The sequence below is a fragment of the Quercus robur genome, chromosome 5, assembly GCF_932294415.1.
Source record: "Quercus robur chromosome 5, dhQueRobu3.1, whole genome shotgun sequence".
Taxonomy (NCBI): Eukaryota; Viridiplantae; Streptophyta; class Magnoliopsida; order Fagales; family Fagaceae; genus Quercus; species Quercus robur.
The window spans coordinates 86,670,465-86,697,729 of NC_065538.1; the positions used below are offsets into that span (position 1 = coordinate 86,670,465).

A 27,265-nucleotide genomic window follows, 5' to 3' on the forward strand; every position below is an offset into this window, starting at 1 on the left:
TAAAATTTTAGTTTATTCTCACATCAAAGCTAATTTTTTATTTTGACTATTATACACATCATCAATTTTCATTCAAAAAATAATGGTATGCATTAAATTGACGTGGTACTAAAATGTTAATGACTAAATTAATACAATTAAAAGATTAACTATCAAATTGAAATATGGTATATAGGTTAGGAACTAAAAACGTAGTTTAACCTACTTTTTTTTTTTTTTTTTTTTTTTAGTTCCCTGACGGTTTCATCCCTTTTTTTCTTCCTTCATCTTCGTTGCCCTTCTTTCCTTGTTCTTCTTCGTCGTCACTTCGCAACCCAAAAAACAAAAAAAATTCGCTCGTGTGAAATTCCCCGCACGTGCGATATCTTGTGAAATTATCCGCGCGTGCGAGCTCGTTCCCCAATTCGTACAAACCCTTAAAAGCTTTCAATTTTGGTTTTTTTTTTCGTTACATTGCAATCTTTTCCCCCAAATTTTTGTTCACAGCAAAAAAAAAAAAAAAAAAAAATAGCCGATCGTGAGTGGTTTTTGTGTGTTGTACCTCCGATCGCCGCTGCTCTCGGTTGTACTTCCCAAGGTTCGATTCTTTAGGGTTTTTTTTTTTTTTTTTTTTTTTGGTTTCTTCAATTTCGATTCACTCTCCTTCAAACCTAGGGTTTAAAAATCACGGCAATTTTCACCCAAATTCGGATTTTTGAGTTAATTACACAATTGCCCCTGCTGTCACTGCCTTATTACAATCACCGATTTTTTTGTTTGAAATTGGATTCCAAAAATTTTCGATTTTTGTGTGCTGATTTTTGGGGACTATTGATTTTTTGGGTGTAGTGTTGGATGGTTATGAGTGAGGTATGCGATGGGGCTAGGTGAGAAGAAGAAAAAAGAAGAGGCGATGAATGTGCAGGCACATATGTCGGGTCCCGCTGCTGCTACTGCTGCGCAGAACCAGGCGGCGCAGAATTTGGGCGCTGGAGGAGGAGGAGGAGGCGGCGGAGTGCGTGGTTTTTTTGCAGCTGAGAATGAGATGCCTAGAGCTCGGGTTCTTATGCAAGAAAAAATGTAAGCTTGATCGTTTGATGTTATGCTTGAATTGAGTGTGCTTATTTTGTTACTATTGGAAGTTTAAGTTAAGATGGGATTTGTTAGTGTTTGTTTTGTTGTTTTTACATTTTTTGAATTGAATGTGGGGTAATGTTACTAGTGGAAGTTAAGCTTTAAGAGATATTGACCCAATTGAGTAATGTTTAGTGTTGCACGACCGAAGCTTGAAGGGTTTTTTTTTTTTTTTGGTTGATAGGTCTTCATCTTGAAGGGTTTCTTGAGTAAGGTTCGATGTTTAAGGGTTTAGGTATTGAAAAGATGGGGTTTTGAATGTGTTGGTGGGGGGGCTAGGTAATCATACTTAGGTTATTCTAAGCAATCACAGTTTGTAGAAGAAGGCAATCACACCCTCATAGCTTAATATAAGCTGCTGGGATTTATTAAAAGCATTCTCGCTATCTCTTTTATAGGCTATACCCTTTCTCTTATTTCTTAGATTTTATGGATCATGATTGTACTCGTAGATTAAGATCTTAATGTAGTGATTCACTAGGAAGCACGGACAAGGACACGGGTATGACACGGTGGGCACGATACAGATATAACATGGGTACGGCACTCTAAATGAAGTGTCCGTGCTTCCTAGACTGATTCATCTAGTATACTTTTTGTGTACCGGATGTTTCTGATTCAGTGAACTTTCTGTACTTATCAAAAAACTACTCCTAGGATCATGACTCTAAATGACCTTTTCCTAGAAAGATTAGGAGTCCTAATAATAATAAAAAGAAATCAAGAATTTTAAACCCTATAGAAAAGAACTCTAAACATAAAATCTGGTCTAATCCCTAAACCTCCCTCTTGAGTTTGATAACAACATGAGTCCATTAACATGATGGAATTTTAACTCATCCACCAAACCCCCCCAAAGGAAATCTGTCTGAATTTTCTCCATTGGATAGGCCACACTAGCCGGGAGAGAGGGAAGAAAGTCATAAAGTAGGTGGGAAGACTTGAAAGTGTGCTTTTAATTAAAGTAAGCTTCTCCCTTTTGAGAGATAAAATCTCTATCCAACCCGCTAATCTCTTCTTTATTCGTTCAAGAATGCCATCTCAAATAGCTTTAGCTTTGAATTGAGCTCCTAAAGGCAAGCCCAAATGTATCAAAACTAAGGTTGAAATTTTACACTCTAGGATGTCAGCTAGTGCCCCCATATTCTCAGCCTCTCCTATAGGGACCATTTCGGATTTATTCGGATTTATCTTCACCCTAGAGACTGCCTCAAATAGCAAAAGAGTGCACTGAAGATACCACAATTGTTGTGGCATTGCATCACGCATAATGAGCATATCATCTGTGAAATGTAAATGTGAGATCTTCATCATATCGTTGTTCGCCTTTACTGAAAGCCCTAACAAAAAATAGTCTTTACCGAAAAGCAAATGTTACTAATTAATGGTAGATTGTCAGTAGCTTGATATGGGTTTATTAATGAAGGATCTGGTAGTGTTTGTGTAGGTATTTGGATGCGATTAAGCACTCTCTCAGGGTATATTTTTATTCAATATTTTATTTTATTTTAAAACATTGTGTCTCATGTGGACTATATGGAGAGTGGAGCCATCGAATACTTGAGGGGGAGGATCTTGCAATTCTGGAGTTGAAACCTTTTTTCTTGCATACTTTGTATGATTGGATGTCTGTGATGAGTGGCCTCTCATTTTCTTTGCTTGTCAAATTTTTAGATTTGTGAACTTTCTGTTGGTATTCTTGGCCTTCCCTATGTGAATTGGGAGTGGTCTGTGCTGTTTCTTTTACCTTTTTCCTAAAATAAAATTTTTATTTTTAATAAAGGTTTCATTAATCTATATGTATGGAAAAAAACTATTTCCCAATATGCTAGACATTTCAAGATTTCTCTCAATGTGTTTGTAACAGGGACTACTGATCAAAATTTAAGAAATGATAGTATTGGTGGATGTCCATCAATATCCCGACTTTTGTTTCACCATTTTGACGGTTTAAAGTGTAAACAGGAGTTAATTGGCACATGAAGCATAATATGATTTTTATCACTGTTCAAAGTGTTCACCATCGTGAACATGATGCTCAATTTTTTTCAATAAAAGTCTTATTACCTATCAAAAAAAAAAAAAAAAGGAAGCATAATATGATTTTATTCCACGTATGGGAGGCATACAATCACATAACAATGGATCCCAATTATTGCAAAACCAATCGTATTTGTACAATACTCCTAAGTTAATTTTTGCAAATTAAGTGTGCCACATAACTTATGTAGTATGATTTATGTCTCTCATAATTAACTTTCCTTAGGCTACAGATGAAATTCATTAGTGAGAATATGCTGTTTTAGTTTTTGACTCTGTCTTTTATGCGGACAGAAATTTTTAGATGTTTCTATCAACATATGCCTAGAATAGACAGCGTAAATATGTCTTTTTTTTTACTAGGAGTTATACATTGTTGAATGGATGATTCATGGTAGTATTGTCGAATCAGCTCTGATTTAATCCTCTTCTTGAGCTCTATTTACTTCCTTTTTTTATTAAAAAAAATCTCTGAGTGATTTGTGGTGGAATGGATGATTAATGGTAGTATGATTAAATTGGTTCTGATTTAATCCTTTTTTTTTTAAGTTCTGTTTAAACATTTATCTTAAATTCCTCATCCCCTCCCCTTGGGACAAGGAAAAGGGAGGGGGGGAAGATTGTCCAGAAAATGTGGGACAGCTATTGGACCATTATTGAGGTATCATTCTTGTATGAATATGAACTTGATATTCTTTTATAATAGTGTTAGATTATTATCCAAGAACTTGCTTTAGACATTTGTGCAATTTTTTATTGCTCAGTGTTGATAAAACTTTATGATCTTCTGCTCTTTTTCCAGCTATACTATCTTATCGCAGCGGCACCAGCAGCAGCCACTTGATGAAAATACAAGAAAGAAGTTTAAGGATATTGCGAAGCGTTTAGAGGAGGGTTTATTGAGATCAGCTCATTCAAAGGTTTTTGTTGCCCTTAACCCTTATTTAAGCAAGTGGGTGTCTTCACTGTTTCTCAAAGTCATGCTAAAAGCATATCACTTTTCTTTCCTTCTGCTATTATAATATTTGTTTTTTACTGAAAATGTTTGCATTCTTGCATTGTTCCCTGGAGTTTTATATATCTATCTGACTATATTGTTCCTTTTATCTAATGTTTGTAAATTCTGTCATAGGAGGATTACATGAACCTTGATACACTTGAGAGCCGTTTGCATCAATTGATTAAACGCTCACATATGAATCCTCGGACTCAATATCCACAGCTTGTTAATTCTTCCTCCCCTGTTGGTACAATGATACCAACACCTGGCATGTCACACAGTGGAATTCAACCATGATCGTTGCATCTTCTATAGATGCTTCAATGATCGCTGCTATTGCACCTATGACTGTCAACCCTGGAAGCCTGTTGCCAAGTGGTGGCATACATGGTGGTTCCTTTAATAGATCTGATGGTAATTGAAATTACTAGTAAGTGTCCGTGCATAATGTTATAATGTTTTATGTAATTTTTCTTTTAGAGAATGTTATACATATATTATAGCATATTTGTTATAAAACTTTGTTAGTAATGAGTTGAAATAATGAGCCAAAAAAAAATTGGAGTAATTTTTTATAATAATAAAAGTTGATAAAAACATATTAATTTATTCCATATTATTGATCTTTATTATGTGATGTAATAAAGACCTTCATTACTAAATCTTGTTTTTTTTCCTTCTTTCTTGAATACTTTGTTATTGTGGTATGGCGACGCTTAAGGGTTATGTTATCATAGTCTATTCTTCATTTTCAACGTTTGAAGTTTGATCTACCCTTATTTGTTCAATTTTTGAGTTTTCATCACTTTTTCCTTCTGTTGCATTATTTGTATTAATCACTAATGAATTGGTACTAGAATACTTTGATGGAAAAAACTAATTTTACATCTCATACAAAACCCACAGTGGAAGTAACACAAGAATCTACTTCATTCATAATAGATGACATGTAACCTTGAATTCTAGAACAAAGAAAAGAAAGTGTACCTTGGTGCAATAAAATTAAAAAACAAGACTTGAGAATACCTTCAATTTTCATCACAATTCCACATGGTGCCCAAGATGAGTGGTCTCTCAATCAGTTCTTACGTACATTAATTTTCCTTTTTGGAAAAGTGTATTTCTAAGATTCTGTTTTCTCTTCCTTTTAATCATACGTACATTTTAACTGCCTTGACGGTTACTTTATTTAATAACTCTTATTAAATAAATAACTGATTATCTAATTGGGTTAGCTTTTTATCCAATCCAATTGAGCTTAAGTGGCTCTAGCTCCAATGGGCTTCAGACTTATCTGTCAACTTTTGACAAGTTCAAAGTTACCATTAATTATATAACAAGTACTACTATGAAAATATAATTGCACTCTAGGTTTTATTAATAAATTATATCCTAAGACTCTAATATAATATCATTTGACCTATTCATGAAATATCCAAAGTGAACAAAGTCATAATAAACTGTCACTTTATAAATAACTATTTTATTCCTTGAGGACCCAGTTTAATCTTTTAGTTATTCATATTTATGAAATTTAATTTCATAAATATAAATGTGGGGGTAAAATTCGCCAGTCAACGTGGGCCATGGTACTCGTACGAAACCCAACCATAATAGGAAGCGAAGACACAGGCAGAGGACCCCCCAACCCAATCATGTTGGGCCGGGCTTGCTTAAGGGGTGTCCGAGGAGGAGTACTTCCTCGGACGCACCAAACGGGAGTCCGATTCACACCCTTTACTTTGTGAAAGGTCATCCAAAATCAAGGGAAAATGCAAGACGCTCAGGGGGCAACCACAACTGCCGCATTAAATGCAAGGAAGCTACTTTTCCAGCCGCATTAATATGGGGGTAAAATTCGCCAGTCAATGTGGGCCATGGTACTCGTACGAAGCCCAACCATAATAGGAAGCGAAGACACAGGCAGAGGACCCCCCAGCCCAATCATGTTGGGCCGGGCTTGCTTAAGGGGCGTCCGAGGAGGAGTACCTCCTCGGACGCACCAAACGGGAGTCCGATTCACACCCTTTACTTGGTGAAAGGTCATCCAAAATCAAGGGAAAATGCAAGACGCTCAGAGGGCAACCACAACTGCCGCATTAAATGCAAGGAAGCTACTTTTCCAGCCGTATTAATGTGGAGAGGACATGAGAACAGTATTATTTTGGCCAGTACAACTCACAGAAAAGAAGGAGGATGTCCTATGGGACAGACACTCAAGTAGATGCCCAGATGATTAACAAGTGTAGGGTCATTCTCGTTCGAAGGATGCTATATACGAGGAAAAATCCCCATGACCAAAGGGGGGGGGGGGGGAAGAAAGGAAGAAAAAGAAAAAAAGAGAAAGGAGTTCGGGAACAAAGCATAAGATACAGCCCCACGAACTGTGAACCCAGGAAGCTAAATGGAAATCCCCACGTTCAAATGGCTGCATGGCTTATTTAGAACTACGTTCACTCTGTCAAGACCTAGTTCTGTGACCCACTCTCTATAAATTCATTGTTGAGGGTCTTTTAGGCCAGAATCACTTGCCTGCTGGGCCTGGGCCCCAAAAACTTCCCTTACAATAAACTTTATTAACTTTTTACTAAAGTGGCTAACCCTTAATAACCGGTTCTCATTAAATTTATTTCAAGGGGATATTTCGTGTTTCTATAGAAAGAGATTATAGATTCCATCTTGAGAATATGTGTTTCCTCAACACTATGTGTGGTTACATAACATACTGAGGTTTTGTCTGTTAAACTAGATCTCACTTCTGATATATCAAAATAACGTACATTTCATGATCAGGTTTGCTATCCTCTCAATATTGAGAGTCTATGAAATTAGAAGTTGTGAAATTAATTATTCAAGTGACAATTGTTAATTGAATAATTAATTTTACAGCGATCCAGTTTAATATGTCTTACACACTTAAGACATATCAACACATCAATTAGAAGTCTCCACTTCCATGATCAAGACAAACCATCTTAGTTGATGAGTTATAGTCTTCACAAATGAAACACCCAATTTCATCACGACATACGAATTATATTTTGAGTTTACAAGGAACTTGTAATTTATATCTTCTGTAATTGAATCACATAAATCACATACAATGCATCTCAGGGATTATGATAATGTCCCATTAGTTCATTTATAAATAATTTCATATAATTAAACAATTTAATTATTTATAGCATGCTAATAAATTGGATTTTAGGGCACAAACCCTAACATACTCTTGACTAGATCTTACAAAGTTTGGACTTGCGGATTTGTTGCTAAGATTTTTCTCAAGCATTTGCATTCATATTAAATTTCAATGATATGATAGTTTTTTTGTAAATGTTTTTATATTTTTTTTTTGTTAATTTAAGAATAGCGTAGCAAAAGAGTTAATATAGCATTTTGGGTTGTGTATTTATTTTCTTCCATACCTTTTTGTCATTTGAAGGTACATAAAAAATCTTAGTAACTGTGTAATTTTCAAAACCATCTTTTAGATTGAATTCATTCAAATGAAGTAGGAAAATGCATTTTTTTTCCCTAAAATTTTCTTCAAATCATGTGGGATTCATTCTCTAATATCACTTTTTGTTTTTTTTTTTTTTCGAGTCTTCTTTGATATCAATTTGCATATAAGGAATTTAATATATATGATGATCAATAGTTTTATAATAATTTAATAATTTAAATAAGTTGTACCTTAGTTTGTTTTTCAATAAGATCTCTTGCATATATTTATTTAGGATTTTCTCAACATCTTGATCAAATATTATAGAAGTTTTTTTGTCAGTTGGATCAAAAACTTCAATTTGAATCTTGTATCAATGTTGCTTATTGTTCCTATAGAATCATGTTTTTTTTTTATCATTACTATCATTGAATTTTTTTGAAAGAAAATATTATGTAAATGACGTTTTGTGAGATAATGTATGCTATTTGTTAGACTTTTTTTTGTTATTACAACTTTTAGAAGTATGCACTTGTCAATTATTTCAGCCACCACAATAATCTCAAGTTTTATATATGTATATATATATATATATATATATATATTTGTTGCATTGGTCGATGACAAAGAGAATTTGCCTGCATAAATTGCACAGAATATTATTAATAGACAAAATGCATATTGAATTGAAATTGAGAAAAAAAGAAAGAGATGATTTTATGAGAATGAAATTTTCTAGAAGTATCATCTATATGTGGGGAGGAAGAAGAAAGTTTGTAAGTGAGTAAGAGTTTTAACTTTGATTTACTCATGGGAAGGGTTAGACTTGGATCATAATATGTAAAGTAATAACTAAGCTTGGGTTTTTTATAAGGATTGGTCTATTTTTAAAAGGAAGTCAATTTTGTAGAGAATAACATTTACTCTAATTGTCAAGAGTAGTCCATATTTTATATAATAGTAAAAATAAATTACTATGATTTATTAAGCAACGGTAAAAAACACTTAATAAAAAGTGATAAAAATGAGGAAATGCAAAATTAGAGTGCCACATGGCAGTACCTCATACACTCTCGCATGAGCTTTTTGCTTTTGTCAAGAGTAGCCTATATTTTATATAACAGTAAAATAAGTTACTATGATTTATTAGGTAACGGTAAAAAAACACTTAATAAAAAGAGGTAAAAATGGGGAAATGCAAAATGGCAGTACCTCATACTCTTTCGCATACCTCATACTCTCTCATACTCTTTCGCATGAGATTTCTGCTTTTTTATATATATATATATATATATATATATTGATATTGATTTTACAAATGTTATTTCTCTTTGCTTCTTTGTGACAGCATTACAGTCTCTACTCTTGCAGGTTCTTTGTCTAATGTATATCAGCTGTCTCCTGCCAATTTTTCCCTTAGTTCTGGTGGAAACTTGTCATCAATGGGTGCTCAAAACAATTACAAGCCAAATGATTCCCACTCCTGGATTTAATAGTAATAACAATAACAGTAGTAATTATAACAGTCAGTCTTATATGAACATGGAATCTTCTAATAATGGTGGTGGGTTTTCCAATGTTGAGTCAACGATGGTATCACAACCACCGCATCAAAAGCAGCATCATGGTGGTCAAAATAGCCGCATATTGTACAGCCTGGGTAGTCAAATGGGAAGTGGAATTAGGTCCGGCTTGCAGCAGAAAGGGTTTACAAATGGGGCTTTAAACGGTGGTGGGATAGGGTTGATGGGGAATAATTTGCAACTTGTGAATGAACGTGGTACCTCTGAGGGCTATCTTTCTGCCACATCTTACAGTAATTCACCCAAACGTTTTCAGCCTCACTTCGATCGACGTCAGCAACCGATAATGCAGGGTAATGCCCCTCCTTCCCTCCTTTCTTGTGTGTGTGTTTATGGCTTCTTTTCTGTGTATCGCATCATACTTTATGTGGGAAGATGTATGTTAATTCTGACACAAATCAGCAATCTCACAACGAACAATTTAATGATTAGGTGATGGATATGGAATGAGCAATTCCGATTCTTTTGGGTCTGGAAACTTCTATGGTGCTGCAACATCTGTCGGATCAATGATGAATACTCAGAACTTGAGTTCAGTTAGCTTGCCATCTATATCCAAAACCAACTCTCCTCTGATAAGCAATCAGTCAAATTTGCAAGCAACGCAACAGGCTGCCTATATAAAGACTCCGTCAGTTGGTCAATCAGAAAAGATGAATTTTCAAGCTTCAGTAACTTCAAGAGACAATCTACTGTACTCACGTCAACAACATCAATTTCAACAGCAGTCCCATCAGTTTCAACAGCAGCAATTTGTTCAACAGCAACGCCAATAGAAGCAGCTTCAACAGCACCAAAATATGCTAAATAATGATACTTTTGGTCAGTCTCAACTGACATCCGATATAGGCTACCAAGTGAAACGTGAACCTGGAGTGGAGCACCACAATGAAGTTATGAACTGACAAGTTTCTGAACAATTCCAATTGTCTGAGATGCAGAACCAATTCCAGCACCTTAAAGTGCAAACCCATCAATCCGACGACTTTCAAGTTTCAACTACACCCAGTGACTACAACCTCATAATTGGTGATGATAGTTATAATTAACTTTTAACAATTGGAAGGGGAGATTTGAACTTGGTTCTCTTAACAAAGGAGAATGGGTTATGCCAATGAGCTACAAAGTTTTTGGCAAAGTGCAACCAACTTTGTTATATAATATATATGTATATCATGAACTTATATAATATTAATTTTATTGGGAATGTTTTGATAAAAATAATTAAATGATTGATAATTATATAATGGGCAAAATTTAAGTATAATACTTTCAGGTATTGTTACTTACTTATAAAAAAAAAAAAAAAAAAAAAAAAAAAAAAAAAAAAAAAAACTTAGGTGTTGTTTCTTAAATTCATTTTTTAAAATTTAAACATGTGACTACTTAACTAAAAATCTCCAAATGCCGTTAACCTAAAACACTTCTATTCCATGAGAAAAAAGTCACATGGTGTGGTAATAGGAGTTGGAATATTCAATTCCACTATTCTTCTGATGATTGGGAGGTGGAGAGAGTGGATGCTTTTTACGAGTATATTTATTCCAAAATGCCAAGGGGTGAGGAAGTTGATAGTTTGTTTTGGAAGTAAACTTTGAACGGTGTTTTTGATGTGCGCTCCTTCTATAATTCCTTATATGCTCCTTCTACCATTCCTTTTCCTTGGAAGTATACTTGGAGTAGGGGTGTGCATGGGTCGGGTCGGATTAGGTTGAGGGGATTTTTCGACCCAACCCACCATGGTAGGTTAAAAAAAAATTCAACCCAACCTAATCCAATCCATTACAAGGGTACAACCCAACTCAACTCAACCCACATGGATCAGATTAGGTCCGGTTGAACCCATGGGTTAGGCCGTTTTTTTATTTATTTTTTATGTATTATTTATTACTACTATTATTATTAACTTGAGTAGGAAAAATATATATCTCACCTACCGCCTAAGTTAATAAATAAAATATTCATAAACTAGTATTCTAACTCAGTTATAAACAAAACACATCCAATTGAGTTGATAAACAAAATATACATGAACTAGTATCCTAACTCAGTTATAAACAAATAAGAGTGGAATGGGAGAGTGGGAGTGGGAGGCAGTAGAGAGAGAAATAAGATTGTTAGGGTTTGCAAGGTAATTGGATTTTAGATAGGTAGAGTCGAATATGAGAAAACATTATTAATTATATAATATATTTCTAAATATATATAATTTAAATTTTAAATATATAGGTGGGCCGGGTCGGGTTAGGTGGGTTTGTGATTGTTATGACCCGCACCCAACCCGACCCATTATTAAAAAAAATTTCATAACCCAACCCAACCCACCAACCACTAAAAACCGACCAAACTCGGCAGGTTGGGTCGAGTCGGGTTGGTTTTGGCGGGTTGACTACACACCCCTAATTTGGAGTGTTAAGGTACCTAGAAGAGTTTCTTTCTTTTTTATGGACAACAGCTTGAGATAGTATTATTACTATTGATAACCTTGTAAAAAGGAACTTGTCTTTGGTTAATTGGTGCTATTTGTGCCGCTGTGATTGAGAAATAGTGGATTATCTTTTACTTCATTGTAAGTTTGCACATGCCGTATGGAGTGAAGGTTTTTTTTTTTTTTTTTTTTTTTTTTAATATTTGGTATATAGTGGGTGATGCCAAGGACGGTTGTTTCTTTTCTTTGTACATGGGAGAACTATTTAGGGATACACTCTTCTTCGGTCTAAAATATGGTGCCAACCTGTTTGATGTGACTAATTTAGAGGGAACAAAATACTCGCACTTTTGAGGATATTGAGAAATCTATTGATCTTTTGAAGTTTTTGTTAGTTGGGACATTATTTGGGTGGTCTCATATTTGGGGTTTTACACAATGTATTTTCGTATTCGATTTTCTACAATTTGTTTCTGTTTCTCTTTGATTTGTTTGTATTTGTTTCAAGTACAGTCTGTTCATCATCGTGAACATGATGTACTTTTTTATTAATGAAAATATCTATTACCTATAAAAAATAGAGAGAAAAAAGTCATAAGACTGAATTTTAAAAAGAGAATCTAAAGAACTACACCTAAGTAATGTACCTAGGTTTTGCCCTTATATAATTTCACAATACTTACCAAATGTCTTGAAATTATACACGGAATGATTTATTGTGTTTGATGAATTAGTGACTTACTTTTAGTTAGTAGTGATTCATTGATTGCATTAATAGCAAAGATTCTTAAAAATTTTCATACCATTGCTTAGATGTAAAGGATAAAATTTTAAATTAATATACCATTGCTTAGATGTTGTACCATAAAAATTCCTCATTTATATTTATTCATGCAATTGCATTGGTCAATGCAACACAAGATGTGTTATGTTCTCGAGAGAGTTTAAAAAAAAAAAAAAAAGATGTGTTATGTTCTCCAAATTTAACCATGTGGCTTATTTCCCAATATTGTAATGTAGTTTAAATTAATTATGAAACCTAATATACAATATCTCTGTTCTAAAGCTGTACTTAAGTTTTATCAATTAAAAAATATAACAAAAACTTCTAATAAAATGGTATAATAGAGTGCATAAATGCTTATTAAGTAATAGGCCATATTTCACATGTATCTTGTAATAAAAGCTTCCACTTGTTTGCGTGGAATTGTTATAAGTAAGCAATGCAAAAAGCATTTTGTTTGAGTTCAATAGAAGGATGCCAACCTAGTTTAGAGCCTATCCTTAAACCTCACAAAATTACATGCATGGTCCATTATATAAGTTTTCACACTCGAAGGCAAGCACATACATGTGGACACACCTTAAGCAATAATAATAAGGGATCTAACATCAACACTTTCAAAAATAGAAAAAGATCAACACATTTTAGAGATTGTAGCCTTGTAGGAGACTAGGAATTGAAATCATCCTATAGTCCTAAAAAGAGGGTTAATACTTAATCGTCCTAAGTTTGTACATTTTAAGAAAGATAATGAATATGTAGGATGCAAGGTTGAAACTTTTGAGGCCCAATCTAACGTGTCCATTGGACGTGGCCCAGCCCACCAATTGCTATTCTATTTTTTTATTAGGATATATTTTGCTTAGGATATACTTATATCCTAATCCAACCACATCCAGATTAAGATGCAAAAAGATTTTTTTTTTAAAGGAGGGGGGGGGGGGGAAGAGAAACGAAAAGAATAACTCAATATTTTTTTTTTTTTTAAATTGACACTAAATGGACCATAATATCTATTCTTGTCTAAAATAATATTCAAACCATGGAAAAAAATGGCAAATAACTCCCATTTTCAAACATATTCGTTAGTTAGCATCGTTTTCAAACTAATTAGCAAACTAACATCTCGAGTTTGTTAGACTCGATTTCACTATAGCAACTCAAGTCTTACAAACTTGAGTTCCATGTGAACTAATTCTTTAACACTCAAATTCCCTAAAACAAAAACAGAAACACGAAGATCAAAACAGAAACCACAACACCTAGAGAGATCAAAAACAGAATCATGAAGCAACAAACCCAGTGAGATCAAAATAGTAACACGATGCAACAAACTCAAGTTCCAGGTGGCAGCTCGGACTGAACCCAGGCGACGATTAGGATCGGGATAAGGTCTGAACCTAAGCGGTGAATTCAGGCGGCGATTGGGATTGGGATGAGGTGGTGGTGCGTTTGTTGGGTTTGGTTTTCTAGGTTTTGATCGACGTGTTTGTTGGGTTTAGTTTTGCAGGTTCCGATTGGTGTGTTTGTTTGGGTTTGGGTTTGGTCTTGTTGGTGAAGACCTGTGAAGGTGAGAACTAGAAAGATGCTATACAATCCTATGAGAAATTGAAGGTGAGAGTGAGACCTGAAGCTCACGTGTGAGGAGCTAAAGTTGTTTGTGAATTTTGTTCTTTTAGTTTTGTTTTGAGGAAATTGAGTTTTTAATAATCGATTTCCACTTGCCAACCATGGAAATCGAGTTTCCAAGACTCGAGTTGCTATAGTGAACTTGAGTCTAAGAGACTTGAGATGTTAGTTTGCTAATAAGTTTGGAAATGTGCTAACTAACAAATATGTTTGAAAATTGGTGTTATATGCCAATTTTCTCCTTCAAACCATTGCATATTGAAATAGAAAAAAGTAGGGGATATTTTCCATCTAGCATAACTTTTAGAGATTACTTTGTTGGTAAGCATGGTTATGAAACCGTTTAGGAAACTAGCATCTCGAGTCTGTAAAGCTCAAGTTTGGTGACAAACTCAAGCCTCAAAGACTCAAGTTCTAGTGTTGAGGTGGAGCAATTTATCCACGTGGAACTCAAGTTTCTCAGACTCGAGTTCTATAGAAGTATTTGAAGATGAAGATGAAGAACCAGAACTGAAGGAAGAAGAAGAACAGATAACACAATCTGGAAAACGCAGATCCGACGAAGAAAAATAGAGATCTGGAGAGCGTAGATCCAAAGAAGTAGAACGATCTGAAAAACAAAGGAAGAATTTGTAGAAGCAGATGAGAAAGAAGAAGTTTAAAGGAAGAAAGGGAACAATCTAGAATGGTGGATTCAACGTGGATAATTTTTGTTTGCCAGCTTAGGAACTCGAGTATTTAAGACTCGAGTTCTATCATGAAACTTGAGTCTTACAAACTCAGATGCTATTTTTCCACATTGTTTTGCAAACATCACCACTAATGAAATTGTTAAAAATTTAAGGCTAAATGGAAAAAAAAAAAAAATTCGAACAAATTAGTCAATAGAAAATTGACTGTGAAAAACATATGAAGTGGAGAGAGAGAGAGAGAGAGAGGAATTTAAAAGCATACACAGAAGATATATATGTGTGCGTGTGTGTGTGTGTGTGCGTGTGTGACATCTATCTATCTTTAAAAAAATTATTTTCTTTGTTAAATTGTGTAATCTATTAGGGTTTTAAAGTCATAATTGAATTATGAAATATAAAAGTCATAGCCTTGAATAAGTTCTGTCTCCTAGTTTGAGACGACTTTCTTTCTTTCAACCCCTTACTTTCCTCCACATCATATCTTTCAACTCATAAAATGCTTGTTTCCTCAGCTAATGAAATTAGGGAAACCAAGTTATTTCTTGAGATATCCTAAAATCTTGAGTCCTTAATGGAATAATGATGGATTCTTTTGTTGTTTAAGGGGTACTCAAACTTGGGAAATAAAAAAGGGAGGTCTTAGCTCTACTCACCCTTTGTCCTAAAGTGGCCTCAAACAAATCAATAGCATGTATATTGGTATATGCTTATTTTGCAGATCTACTAAAGATAAGGTTGTCATCAATGAAAAAGCAAATAAATGATATGATGAACAATTCTATTAGTTGTAACACATTTGAAAGAGTCTTTAACCTTAGCTTGTTTGATTAAAGATGTAAGCCCCTCAATACAAGGAAGAAATAGACAGCAGGATAAAAGATCCTCCTACTTCTAACCCTTAGGCCCTAGTAGGGATAAGGATATTATATCCTTTAGGTGAACCATTAAGATGAACTAAATAGGAAATATAAGATAGACATGTTAAAATTATGGTTAAATGATTAGATTTACAATTTTTTAAGAACATAAGCTTCTAGGAGAATGTGTAATTTATCAAGACAACCTATAATTACTTTACCCATTTATTATCAAACCCAACTTTTCCATTATTTCCCTTATGATGGGCCACTTAATCTTACCATAACTTTGCTCATACCCAACTTCACATTCATCACTCCCTTCGAACCACTTTATGCATAAGAAGGGGCAAAACTAAGATTTTATGAATAAGGGGGCCAAAATTATAACAAATAAAAAATTGAACTAATATAATTGAGTCATACAAGAAATATGAAGAGTTTGGGGGACTAACCATATTTCTTTTGTAAAGTTTAGGTAAATTTAGGGATAAAAGTCTAATATTTGAGAAGTTTGAAGGGGCTGACTACATATTTTGAAATTTTTTTTCAAAAAACTAGGGGTAATTTTATAATATTTGAGAAGTCACTTTAACTATCATAAAATATCCTTGGAAACACTTGTTTTATTCTATTTGCTAAAAATTTTGTGATCAACTTAAAAATAATATTTCGTAAATAATAGGATTGGTAATTAGTGATGAAGGACACTAGATTATAAGGAATAAGAACAATATAAGTATAATGAGATGAGTGCAAAAAATGACCATAATTCAAAAAGGACAACACAACTACAGTCACAAAGATTTGTAACATATAATATAGACAAGGTGTTTTTGATCATTTGAAGAGGCATTGTTATAACCTCATCAACTGTAAAACGTTGCTACAAAACATCATCCATATCAGGTTTCACCAGGCCATCCACACAATCCAACACTCTTTATGTATTAAGAGAACCTTTTAGATGTGACAATTCCTTTATAGTAGTTGAGCATTTCCTTAGTCACCTAATAAATTTTGAACTACCTAGAATTCATTGTCTTTTTTGATAAAGTATCCTAATATTAATCAATTTCTTATTTAATTAAATTATATTTACTAAATAATTTATAATTAAATTAGATATTTTATTTTTTTTACAATTTTTTTTAATTTTAAATATATTTATTAATATTCAATATAATTTTTTTGAGAAGAAGGTTAGATCTTATTATTAAGGGAAGTTTTTTAAATCAGTTGGAAGTACAGATTCAATATATGTTAGAACATCTTCCATACAAACTAACAACTGAGGATCTATAATTGCTCATCTTGCAAGTGAATAAGTAATATTGTTACAATGACTATGTACATGAGAAAAGCTAAAAGCTGGGGAAAAAAGAGGCAATGTATTGTACGTCCTTTGCAATGTGACCCAGATGTGCCTGGGAGTGATACTTATAAGAGATTTCTACCATATATTTTATACCCTATATATATGAACCATATATACAAAATTCTAATTCTTAATATTCACTCTATAAGTATAAGTATTTGTAAAGTGTGGATGACAAGTTTCGGGGTTTAAGTTTTCCAGAGGTAGCTTCACACACATATACATTTTAATTAGGTTAAACTAAAAATTCTATCTAGTGTAATATATATATATATATATATATATAGAGAGAGAGAGAGAGAGAGAGAGAGAGAAAATAGATTAATGTTTTTGTTTTTGATCGAGAGTATATAAATGAATGGTTAAGATCATGCGAATATGGAACTTGCAAAAAAGATAAGAATAGGTACGATAAAACGTTCTCTATTTACAAAATTTTTAAATCCTATATAAATTTAGGATTGATGTAATTGTAACATCAAAATTCAATTTGAAAACCAAGATAAAATTTTGTGATTTTGCGCATACTTATCCTAAAACACACTGATTATTTTTTTAGTTTTTTTATTATTATCTTTTTAGTTTTTATTTAAAATAATTACCCTATAAATCATACATATAGCTAGAAGTTAGGGAAAGATTGGTGGCTAAATTCATGGGTAATATGGTAAAAATCCCACATACCCAAAGTCCAACTCCCCTCCACCTCCGTTTACTTTTACTCTTTGAAAAAAAAAAAACACACACACACAAACAAAAACAAAAATTATAATTTTTTATATATAAATAATTTATTTATTTATTTATTTTATAACTATTTATATTTATTCAATAATTTTATTCTCTCTATCTCACTCTGCCCAAAAAAAAAGAAAAAAAAAAAAAAATCCCTAAATTGAAACCCTTATCAAATCCCCAATTACAATTACCCACATGAAATAAAAAAAATTAATAAACAAAATTAATTCCCCAACCTCTCTCTCTTACACAGACTTTTTTTTCGTTCCCTTACGATTCCATCTCTCTTTCTCTTCCTTCATCTTCGTTGCCCTTCGTTCTTTGTTCTTCTTCTTCGTCTTCGCAACCCAAAAAACAAAAAAAAAAAAAAATCTTCGCTCGTGTGAAATTCCCCGCACGTGCGAGCTCGTTCCCCAATTCGTACAAACCCTTAAAAAGCTTTCAATTTTGCTTTTTTTCGTTACCTTTCAATCTTTTCCCCCAAATCTTTGTTCACTGCAAAACAACCAAAAAAATCGCCGATCGTCAGTGGTTTTTGTGTGTTGTACCTCCGATCGCCGCTGCTCTCGGTTGTACTTCCCAAGGTTCGATTCCTTAGGGTTTTTTTTGGTTTCTTCAATTTCGATTCACTCACCTTCAAACCTAGGGTTTAAAAATCACGGCAATTTTCCCCCAAATTCGGAATTTTGAGTTAATTACACAATTGCCCTTGCTGTCACTACCTAATTACAATCACCAATTTTTTTGTTGAAATTCGATTCCAAAAATTCTTGATTTTGTGTGCTGATTTTTGGGGATTTTTGATTTTTTGGGTGTAGTGTTGGATGGTTATGAGTGAGGTATGCGGTGGAGCTTGTTGAGAAGAAGGAAAAAGAAGAGGCGATGAATGTGCAGGCGCATATGTCGGGTCCCGCTGCTGCTGCTGCGCAGAACCAGGCGGCGGCATCCGCCACATCGCAGAACGGGAGCACGCTTGTTCAACAGATGCAGAATTTGGGTGCTGGAGGAGGTGGAGGTGGCGGAGTGCGTGGTTTTTTTGCAGCTGATAATGAGATGCCTAGAGCTCGGATTCTTATGCAAGACAAAATGTAAGCTTGATCGTTTGATTGATTGTTGTTATGCTTGAATTGAATGTGCTTATTTTGTTACTATTGGAAGTTTAAGTTAAGATGGGATTTGTTAGTGTTTGTATTGTTGTTTTTACATTTTTTGAATTGAATGTGGGGTAATGTTACTAGTGGAAGTTAAGCTTTAAGAGATATTGACCCAATTGAGTAATATTTAGTGTTGCACGACCGAAGCTTGAAGGGTTTTTTTTTTTGGTTGATAGTTCTTCATCTTGAAGGGTTTCTTGAGTAAGGTTCGATGTTTAAGGGTTTAGGTATTGAAAAGATGGGGTTTTGAATGTGTTGGTGGGGGGGGGGGGGGGGGTTGATATTAAAACAATTAACTGATCATGAAATAAAGAAAGATAAAGTACTAGGTAATCAAACTTAGGTTATTGTAAGCAATCACAGTCTGTAGAAGAAGGCAATCACACCCTCAAAGCTTAATATAAGCTGCTGGGATTTATTAAAAGCATTCTCCCTATCTCTTTTATAGGCTATACCCTTTCTCTTATTTCTTAGATTTTATGGATTGTGATTGTACTCTTAGATTTAGATCTTAATGTAGTGATTCACTAGGAAGCATGGACAAGGACACGGGTATGACACGGTGGGCACGATACAGATATAACATGGGTACGGCACTCTAAATGAAGTGTCCGTGCTTCCTAGACTGATTCATCTAGTATACTTTTTGTGTACCGGATGTTTCTGATTCAGTGAACTTTCTGTACTTATCAAAAAACTACTCCTAGGATCATGACTCTAAATGACCTTTTCCTAGAAAGACTAAAAAGAAATCAAGAATTTTAAACCCTATAGAAAAGAACTCTAAACAAAAATAAGACTCATGGGCTTGTAAAGCTGTCCATTCCAGAAAATCTGGTCTAATCCCTAAACCTCCCTCTTGAGTCCATTAACATGATGGAATTTTAACTCATCTACCAAACCACCCCAAAGGAAATCTGTCTGAATTTTCTCCATAGGATAGGCCACACTAGCCGGGAGAGAGGGAAGAAAGTCATAAAGTAGGTGGGAAGACTTGAAAGTGTGCTTTTAATTAAAGTAAACTTCTCCCTTTTGAGAGATAAAATCTTTATCCAACCCTCTAATCTCTTCTTTATTTGTTCAAGAATGCCATCTCAAATAGCTTTAGCTTTGAATTGAGCTCCTAATGAGCGTATCATCTGTGAAATGTAAATGTGAGATCTTCATCGTATCATTGTTTGCCTTTACTGATACCCCTAACAAAAAATAGTCTTTACTGAAAAGCAAATGTTACTAATTAATGGTAGATTGTCAGTAGCTTGGATGTGGGTTTATTAATGAAGGATCTGGTAGTGTTTGTGTAGGTATTTGGATGCGATTAAGCACTCTCTTTGGGTATTTTTTTATTCAATTTTTTTTTTATTATTTTAAAACTGTCTCATGTGGACTATATGGAGAGTGGAACCATCAAATACTTGAGGGGGAGGATCTTTCAATTCTGGAGCTGAAACTTTTTTTCTTGCTTACTTTGTATGATTGGATGTCTGTGATGAGTGGCCTCTCATTTTCTTTGCTTGTCAAATTTTTAGATTTGTGAACTTTCTGTTGGTATTCTTGGCCTTCCCTATTATATGCCTGTGTGAATTGGGAGTGTTCTGTGCTGTTTCTTTTACCTTTTTTTTTTTTTAAATAAAATTTTTATTTTTAAGAAGGGTTTCATTAATCTATATATATGGAAAAAACCTATTTCCCAATATGCTAGACATTTCAAGATTTCTCTCAATGTGTTTGTAACAGGGACTACTTATCAAAATTTAAGAAATGATAGTATTGGTGGATGTCCATCAATATCCCGACTTTTGTTTCACCATTTTGACGGTTTAAAGTGTAAACAGGAGTTAATTGGCACATGAAGCATAATATGATTTTACTCCACATATGGGAGGCATACAATCACATAACGGTGGATCCCAATTATTGCAAAACCAATTGTATTTGTACAATACTCCTAAGTTAATTTTTGCTATTTCTCAAAAAAAAAAAAAAAAGTTAATTTTTGCAAATTAAGTGTGCCACATAACTTATGTAGTATGATTTATGTCTCTCATAATTAACTTTCCCTAGGCTACGGATGAAATTCATTCGCAAGAATATGCTGTTTTAGTTTTTGACTCTGTCTTTTATGTGGACAGAAATTTTTAGATGTTTCTATCAACATATGCCTAGAATAGACAGCGTAAATATGTTTATTTTATTTTATTTTATTTTACTAGGAGTGATACATTGTTGAATGGATGATTCATGGTAGTATTGTCGAATCAGCTCTGATTTAATTCTCTTCTTGAGCTCTATTTACTTCCTTATTTTATTAAAAAAAAATCTGAGTGATTTGTTGTGGAATGGATGATTAATGGTAGTATGATTAAATTGGTTCTGATTTAATCCTTTTTTTTAAAGTTCTGTTTAATCATTTATCTTAAATTCCCCATCCCCTTCCCTTGGGACAAGGAAAAGGGAGGGGGAAGATTGTCCAGAAAATGTGGGACAGCTATTGGACCATTATTGAGGAATCATTCTTGTATGAATATGAACTTGATGTTCTTTTATAATAGTGTTAGATTATTATCCAAGAACTTGCTTTAGACATTTGTGCAATTTTTTATTGCTCAGTGTTGATAAAACTTTATGATCTTCTGCTCTTTTTCCAGCTATACTATCTTATCGCAGCGGCACCAGCAGCAGCCACTTGATGAAAATACAAGAAAGAAGTTTAAGGATATTGTGAAGCGTTTAGAGGAGGGTTTATTGAGATCAGCTCATTCAAAGGTTTTTGTTGCCCTTACCCTTATTTAAGCAAGTGGGTGTCCTCACTGTTTCTCAAAGTCACGCTAAAAGCATATCACTTTTCTTTCCTTCTGCTATTATAATATTTTTTTTTACTGAAAAATTTTTGCATTCTTGCATTGTTCCCAGGAGTTTTATATATCTATCTGACTATATTGTTCCTGTTATCTAATGTTTGTAAATTCTGTCATAGGAGGATTACATGAACCTTGATACACTTGAGAGCCGTTTGCATCAATTGATTAAACGCTCACATATGAATCCTCGAGCTCAATATCCACAGCTTGTTAATTCTTCCTCCCCTGTTGGTACAATGATACCAACACCTGGCATGTCACACAGTGGGAATTCAACCATGATCGTTGCATCTTCTGTAGATGCTTCAATGATCGGTGCTAGTGCACCTACGACTGTCAACCCTGGAAGCCTGTTGCCAAGTGGTGGCATACATGGTGGTTCCTTTAATAGATCTGATGGTAATTGCAATTATTTTACAAATGTTATTTCTCTTTGCTTCTTTGCAACAGCATTACAGTCTCTACTCTTGCAGGTTCTTTGTCTAATGGATATCAGCAGTCTCCTGCCAATTTTTCCCTTAGTTCTGGTGGAAACTTGTCATCAATGGGTGCTCAAACAATTACAAGCCAAATGATTCCCACTCCTGGATTTAATAGTAATAACAATAACAGTAATATTAATAACAGTCAGTCTTATATGAACATGGAATCTTCTAATAATGGTGGTGGGTTTTCCAATGTTGAGTCAACGATGGTATCACAACCACCGCAGCAAAAGCAGCATCATGGTGGTCAAAATAGCCGCATATTGCACAGCCTTGGTAGTCAAATGGGAAGTGGAATTAGGTCTGGCTTGCAGCAGAAAGCTTATGGGTTTGCAAATGGGGCTTTAAATGGTGGTGGGTTAGGGTTGATGGGGAATAATTTACAACTTGTTAATGAACGTGGTACCTCTGAGGGCTATCTTTCTGCCACATCTTATAGTAATTCACCCAAACCTTTTCAGCCTCACTTTGATCAACATCAGCAACCGATAATGCAGGGTAATGCCCCTCCTTCCCTCCTTTCTTGTGTGTGTGTGTTTATGGCTTCTTTTCTGTATATTACATCATACTTTATATGGGAAGATATATGTTAATTTTGACACAAATCAGCAATCTCACAACGAACAATTTAATGATTAGGTGATGGATATGGAATGAGCAGTTCCGATTCTTTTGGGTCTGGAAACTTCTATGGTGCTGCAACATCTGTTGGATCAATGATGAATACTCAGAACTTGAGTTCAGTTAGCTTGCCTTCTATATCCAAAACCAACTCTTCTCTGATAAGCAATCAGTCAAATTTGCAAGCAACGCAACAGGCTGCCTATATAAAGACTCCATCAGTTGATCAATCGGAAAAGATGAATTTTCAAGCTTCAATGACTTCAAGAGATAATCTACTACACTCTCATCAACAGCAGCAATTTCAACAGCAGCCCCATCAGTTTCAACAGCAGCAATTTGTTCAACAGCAACGCCAACAGAAGCAGCTTCAACAGCACCAGAATATGCTAAATAATGATACTTTTGGTCAGTCTCAACTGACATCCGATATAGGCAACCAAGTGAAACGTGAACCTGGAGTGGAGCACCACAATGAAGTTATGAACTCACAAGTTTCTGAACAATTCCAATTGTCTGAGATGCAGAACCAATTCCCGCAGAACTCTGCTGAAGACCGATCCAGGAGTGCTCAACAGATCTCTCTTCCGTCTTCACAGCATGATATCTGCTCGCCAATGTCTCAAAATTCTCAACAAATGCAACAATTGCTACATCCAAACCAACTGGTTACGGATTCCCAAAGCGATTATAGCTGCCTTTCTGTTGGAGCACAATCAGAATCTGTACTGCAGGGTCAATGGCATCCTCAATCACAAGACAGGAATCATGTACCAAGGAGTATGCCGCTTGAGCATCATGTGCAAGAGGATTTCCGTCAGAGAATATCTAGGCAAGATGAAGCTCAGTGCAATAACTTATCATCAGAAGGATCTATTATTGGTCGAACTGCTGCTTGTAGAAGCACCACTGAGTCCCCTAATTTAACTGGTGCTACCTGTAGATCTGGAAATCCTAGCCTTGACGCGATGTATAGAAATCAACAGAAATGGCTCTTGTTCTTGCGACATGCTAATCGATGTACGTCCCCCAAAGGGAAATGTCTAGTACCTCAATGTGTAATTGCTCAAGAGTTGTTGTTGCACATTCGTAAATGCAATCTGGCTTCATGCACATATCCTCGTTGCCGTCATACCAAGGACTTGGTTGAACATTTCAAGAAATGCAGGAATCCCAGTTGCCCTGTTTGTGTTCCTGTAAGAAACTATATAGTGCGACAACAATTCAATGCACGATATATTGCACGTTCTCGAACAGAGTCTGCTTGTTTGCCAACTTCAATTACTGCGTCTAATAAATCCTATGATACCGGAGACACTTCGGCCAGATTGATGTCAAAGACTTCCTCTATTGTTGAAACTTCGGAAGATATACTACCCTCTTCAAAACGCTTGAAGATAGAGCAGCCCTCCCAATCTCTTATTCCAGAGAGTGAAAGTTCTGCAGTATCAGTTTCTGCATTTAGTGAACCCCATGGGTCGCAGGATGTCCACCTCCAAGATAACCAAATTAATGAGATTTGTATGCCCGTTAAATCTGAGTTTCCAGAGGTAAAGAAGGAAATTGCTGAAAGTTCTGTACAAGAAAGTCTTGGTGAGATGAAAAAGGACGATGCAAATGATAACTGCAACCAAAGGCCTGATGGTGAATCTATTGCATATAACGAGCCTTCTGTTTTGTCTAAGCAAGAAAATATTAAACTTGAGAAAGAGATTGATCCAGCTAAGCAAGAAATTGCGACACAGCCTGCAGAAAATGCAGCTAGTACCACCAAATCTGGGAAACCAAAAATAAAGGGTGTATCATTGACTGAACTTTTCACTCCAGAGCAGGTTAGGGAGCATATCACAGGTCTCAGGCAGTGGGTTGGCCAAGTAAGTTTTTTGGATTTTCTTTGCAGCTAAGTTCACACTGTTAATTTTATTTATGTAAATGGTTTATAGAAAGGTCGTTAGTTTACATTTTTTTTAAGGTCTAGTTTACAATTTTCTGAACTTATTTTTTAGTCTTGAGATCCACTAAAATATCATCATTGAATTGGTTTATAAAAGAAATGAGGCCTGCTTTTAGAGAGAAAACAAGGGAGTCCATCTTTGAGGTTGTGAGGATTTTTTTCTTCCCCACTACCTATCATAATAACTTTTGGTTATAATATATGTTCTTCATGTTTGTTTCCCTCCCTTACGACTTCTTTTGTTAAAGTGAATATTCATTAAAACAATTAGTCTTCTATGATCATTACATGGATTATTGGTGTTTATCTGCATAAAATAGTTTTAATTGTTGTGCACTAGAAAATATATCCTGTATATTTTACCCTTGGTATGCCACCTTGTCCTACAGTCTTGTCTTACATATATTAGTAAATTGTTCTAGGCAAGTAATATGGACTATAATATTCCAATTATGATTTCTGGGGGTCTTTTGCTGTTGGACCTTTTTCTTTATAATATCATTTTATGAAAAAGTTTAGTCCAATAAACTAGATGACAATAATCCCAATTAGATGATAATTCATTTTTTTTCCTATTCACAGAGTAAAGCAAAGGCAGAAAAGAATCAAGCAATGGAGCATGCAATGAGTGAGAATTCTTGTCAGTTGTGTGCAGTTGAGAAGCTCACTTTTGAACCACCACCTATATATTGCACTCCATGCGGTGCTCGCATCAAGCGAAATGCAATGTATTATACCATGGGTGCTGGTGATACACGACATTATTTCTGTATTCCATGTTATAACGAGGCTCGTGGAGACACCATAGTTGTTGACGGGACTGCGATTCCAAAGGCAAGGCTAGAAAAGAAGAAAAATGATGAAGAGACTGAGGAATGGGTATGTTCTCTCATTTCAATTTGCTTTTATTGGTTTATTGCATGATTTTACCGACTGTTCTTTTGTATTAAACCGTCAATGATCATGTGCAGTGGGTTCAATGTGATAAGTGTGAAGCTTGGCAACATCAAATCTGTGCTTTATTTAATGGTCGAAGAAATGATGGTGGACAAGCTGAATACACTTGCCCAAATTGCTATATACAAGAGGTTGAAAGAGGAGAGCGTAAGCCCTTGCCACAAAGTGCTGTTCTTGGGGCCAAAGATTTGCCAAGAACAATTCTTAGTGACCATATAGAGCAGCGGTTATTTAGGAGACTGAAGCAGGAAAGACAAGAGAGGGCAAGGCTTCATGGAAAAGGTTTTGATGAGGTGATTGCGTGTAACATGCTCTCATTTAATTGTTTTCTGGTGAAGATGATATAAAATGTTGCATTTCATCATGGCATCATCTGGGGTTTCTTTGCTGAAGAATGTTAAGTGAAAGCTGCTAGCCATTATATAAAACCTTTGATTAAGTCAGCGTTCAGTTTTTGATGGCAGATTCTAACTAGTGCATACAACAACCAAGCCTTAATCCCAAATTTCTTAAATGTAGAAATTGCAATATCAGGTTTTGAACTTGGGTGCAAATAGTCCATTAACCCATTCATAATTGTGACTAAATTTTACAACGGCAGTCAACCTACTGCAACCCTCCTTTTTCTGGGTTTGAGACCGGTTGTGAACAAATATATGACACTCAGCATAGACACATCCTAACTAGTGTATAGTTTTGAAAGTTCTACTAAAAATGGATCAATGTTACTGTTTGTAAACACTATAGAGGTTAAATATTATGAAACAGTCATAATGCATTGAATATAACCTGAAGTTCTGAGGTGAGGAAGTTGGTTTGTTTTTATTTATTTATTTATTTATTAGGGAGAATGAAGGTTTTGTTTCTGAGTTAGTGAAGTTCTGATCTAGCTGATTTAGTTACCATCCTTTCATTGAAGCATGTTGTACAAGGGTCTTCTTTAGGAGTCAATATAATGCTGAATTACTTGCCAAGTGTCCATTAGCTTGAGCTCCTGGCACTTTCTTGGAATTTTCTCTCCTGATATTTACAGATTTTTTTTGGGTAGTTACTTTATTTCTGTATGTTTCAGAGCTGATTACTTTCCTGTCTATACTAGATGCTACATAGGAGGTAGCTTGTTCAGTCATTTAGGTGGGATTACAATGTCTTGGGGTATTTATATATTTATTATTTCTCCAGGAGGCAACTTTAAACAGATTGCTCATAGAAAGGGAAAATCCCCAAAAGAGTTTTAACACTCTGGTGCAGGTCAACTAAATGATCTTCCCATAGCAACTGGGGTTATTGACTTCCAGTTTATGGGGGGTACTGTGAAAAAAGTTGGAAGTGATATTGCTAGGTTCTTTGAGCAGAATCTCTTGATATTGCTAGCTGATATTTGTTATTAGCTAATTTCAATTAAATTGATATTGCTAGGTTCCTGGGGCAGAATCACTTGTAATTAGAGTTGTTTCATCCGTTGACAAAAAGTTGGAAGTGAAGCAGCGGTTTCTTGAAATATTTCAAGAAGAGAATTATCCGACTGAATTCCCATATAAATCCAAGG

The 27,265-nt window shown here is 34.8% G+C and overlaps 1 protein-coding gene across 8 annotated transcripts in view; it reads left to right on the forward strand.

Annotated features, from left to right (window-relative positions):
• Window positions 1–251: 251 nt before the first annotated feature.
• LOC126727570 (histone acetyltransferase HAC1) overlaps window positions 252–27,265 on the forward strand; it is a 31,577-nt gene continuing 4,563 nt past the window's right edge. Inside the window, exons 1-12 of one of the 8 annotated variants that reach the window (XM_050433305.1) lie at window positions 252–577; window positions 846–1,059; window positions 3,956–4,073; window positions 4,286–4,345; window positions 18,582–18,772; window positions 21,487–21,604; window positions 21,816–22,098; window positions 22,173–22,682; window positions 22,824–24,679; window positions 25,342–25,638; window positions 25,731–26,009; window positions 27,136–27,264. In XM_050433305.1, the coding sequence (XP_050289262.1) occupies window positions 857–1,059; window positions 3,956–4,073; window positions 4,286–4,345; window positions 18,582–18,772; window positions 21,487–21,604; window positions 21,816–22,098; window positions 22,173–22,682; window positions 22,824–24,679; window positions 25,342–25,638; window positions 25,731–26,009; window positions 27,136–27,264 (4,044 nt within the window). In that variant the 5' untranslated portion in view covers window positions 252–577; window positions 846–856. Of the gene's footprint in view, window positions 578–828; window positions 1,060–3,955; window positions 4,074–4,285; window positions 4,496–9,007; window positions 9,472–17,847; window positions 18,269–18,502; window positions 18,773–21,486; window positions 21,605–21,815; window positions 22,099–22,172; window positions 22,683–22,823; window positions 24,680–25,341; window positions 25,639–25,730; window positions 26,010–27,135; window position 27,265 lie in introns of those variants that run through there. The other 7 variants (XM_050433304.1, XM_050433308.1, XM_050433307.1 and 4 more) reach the window with 7 other exon arrangements.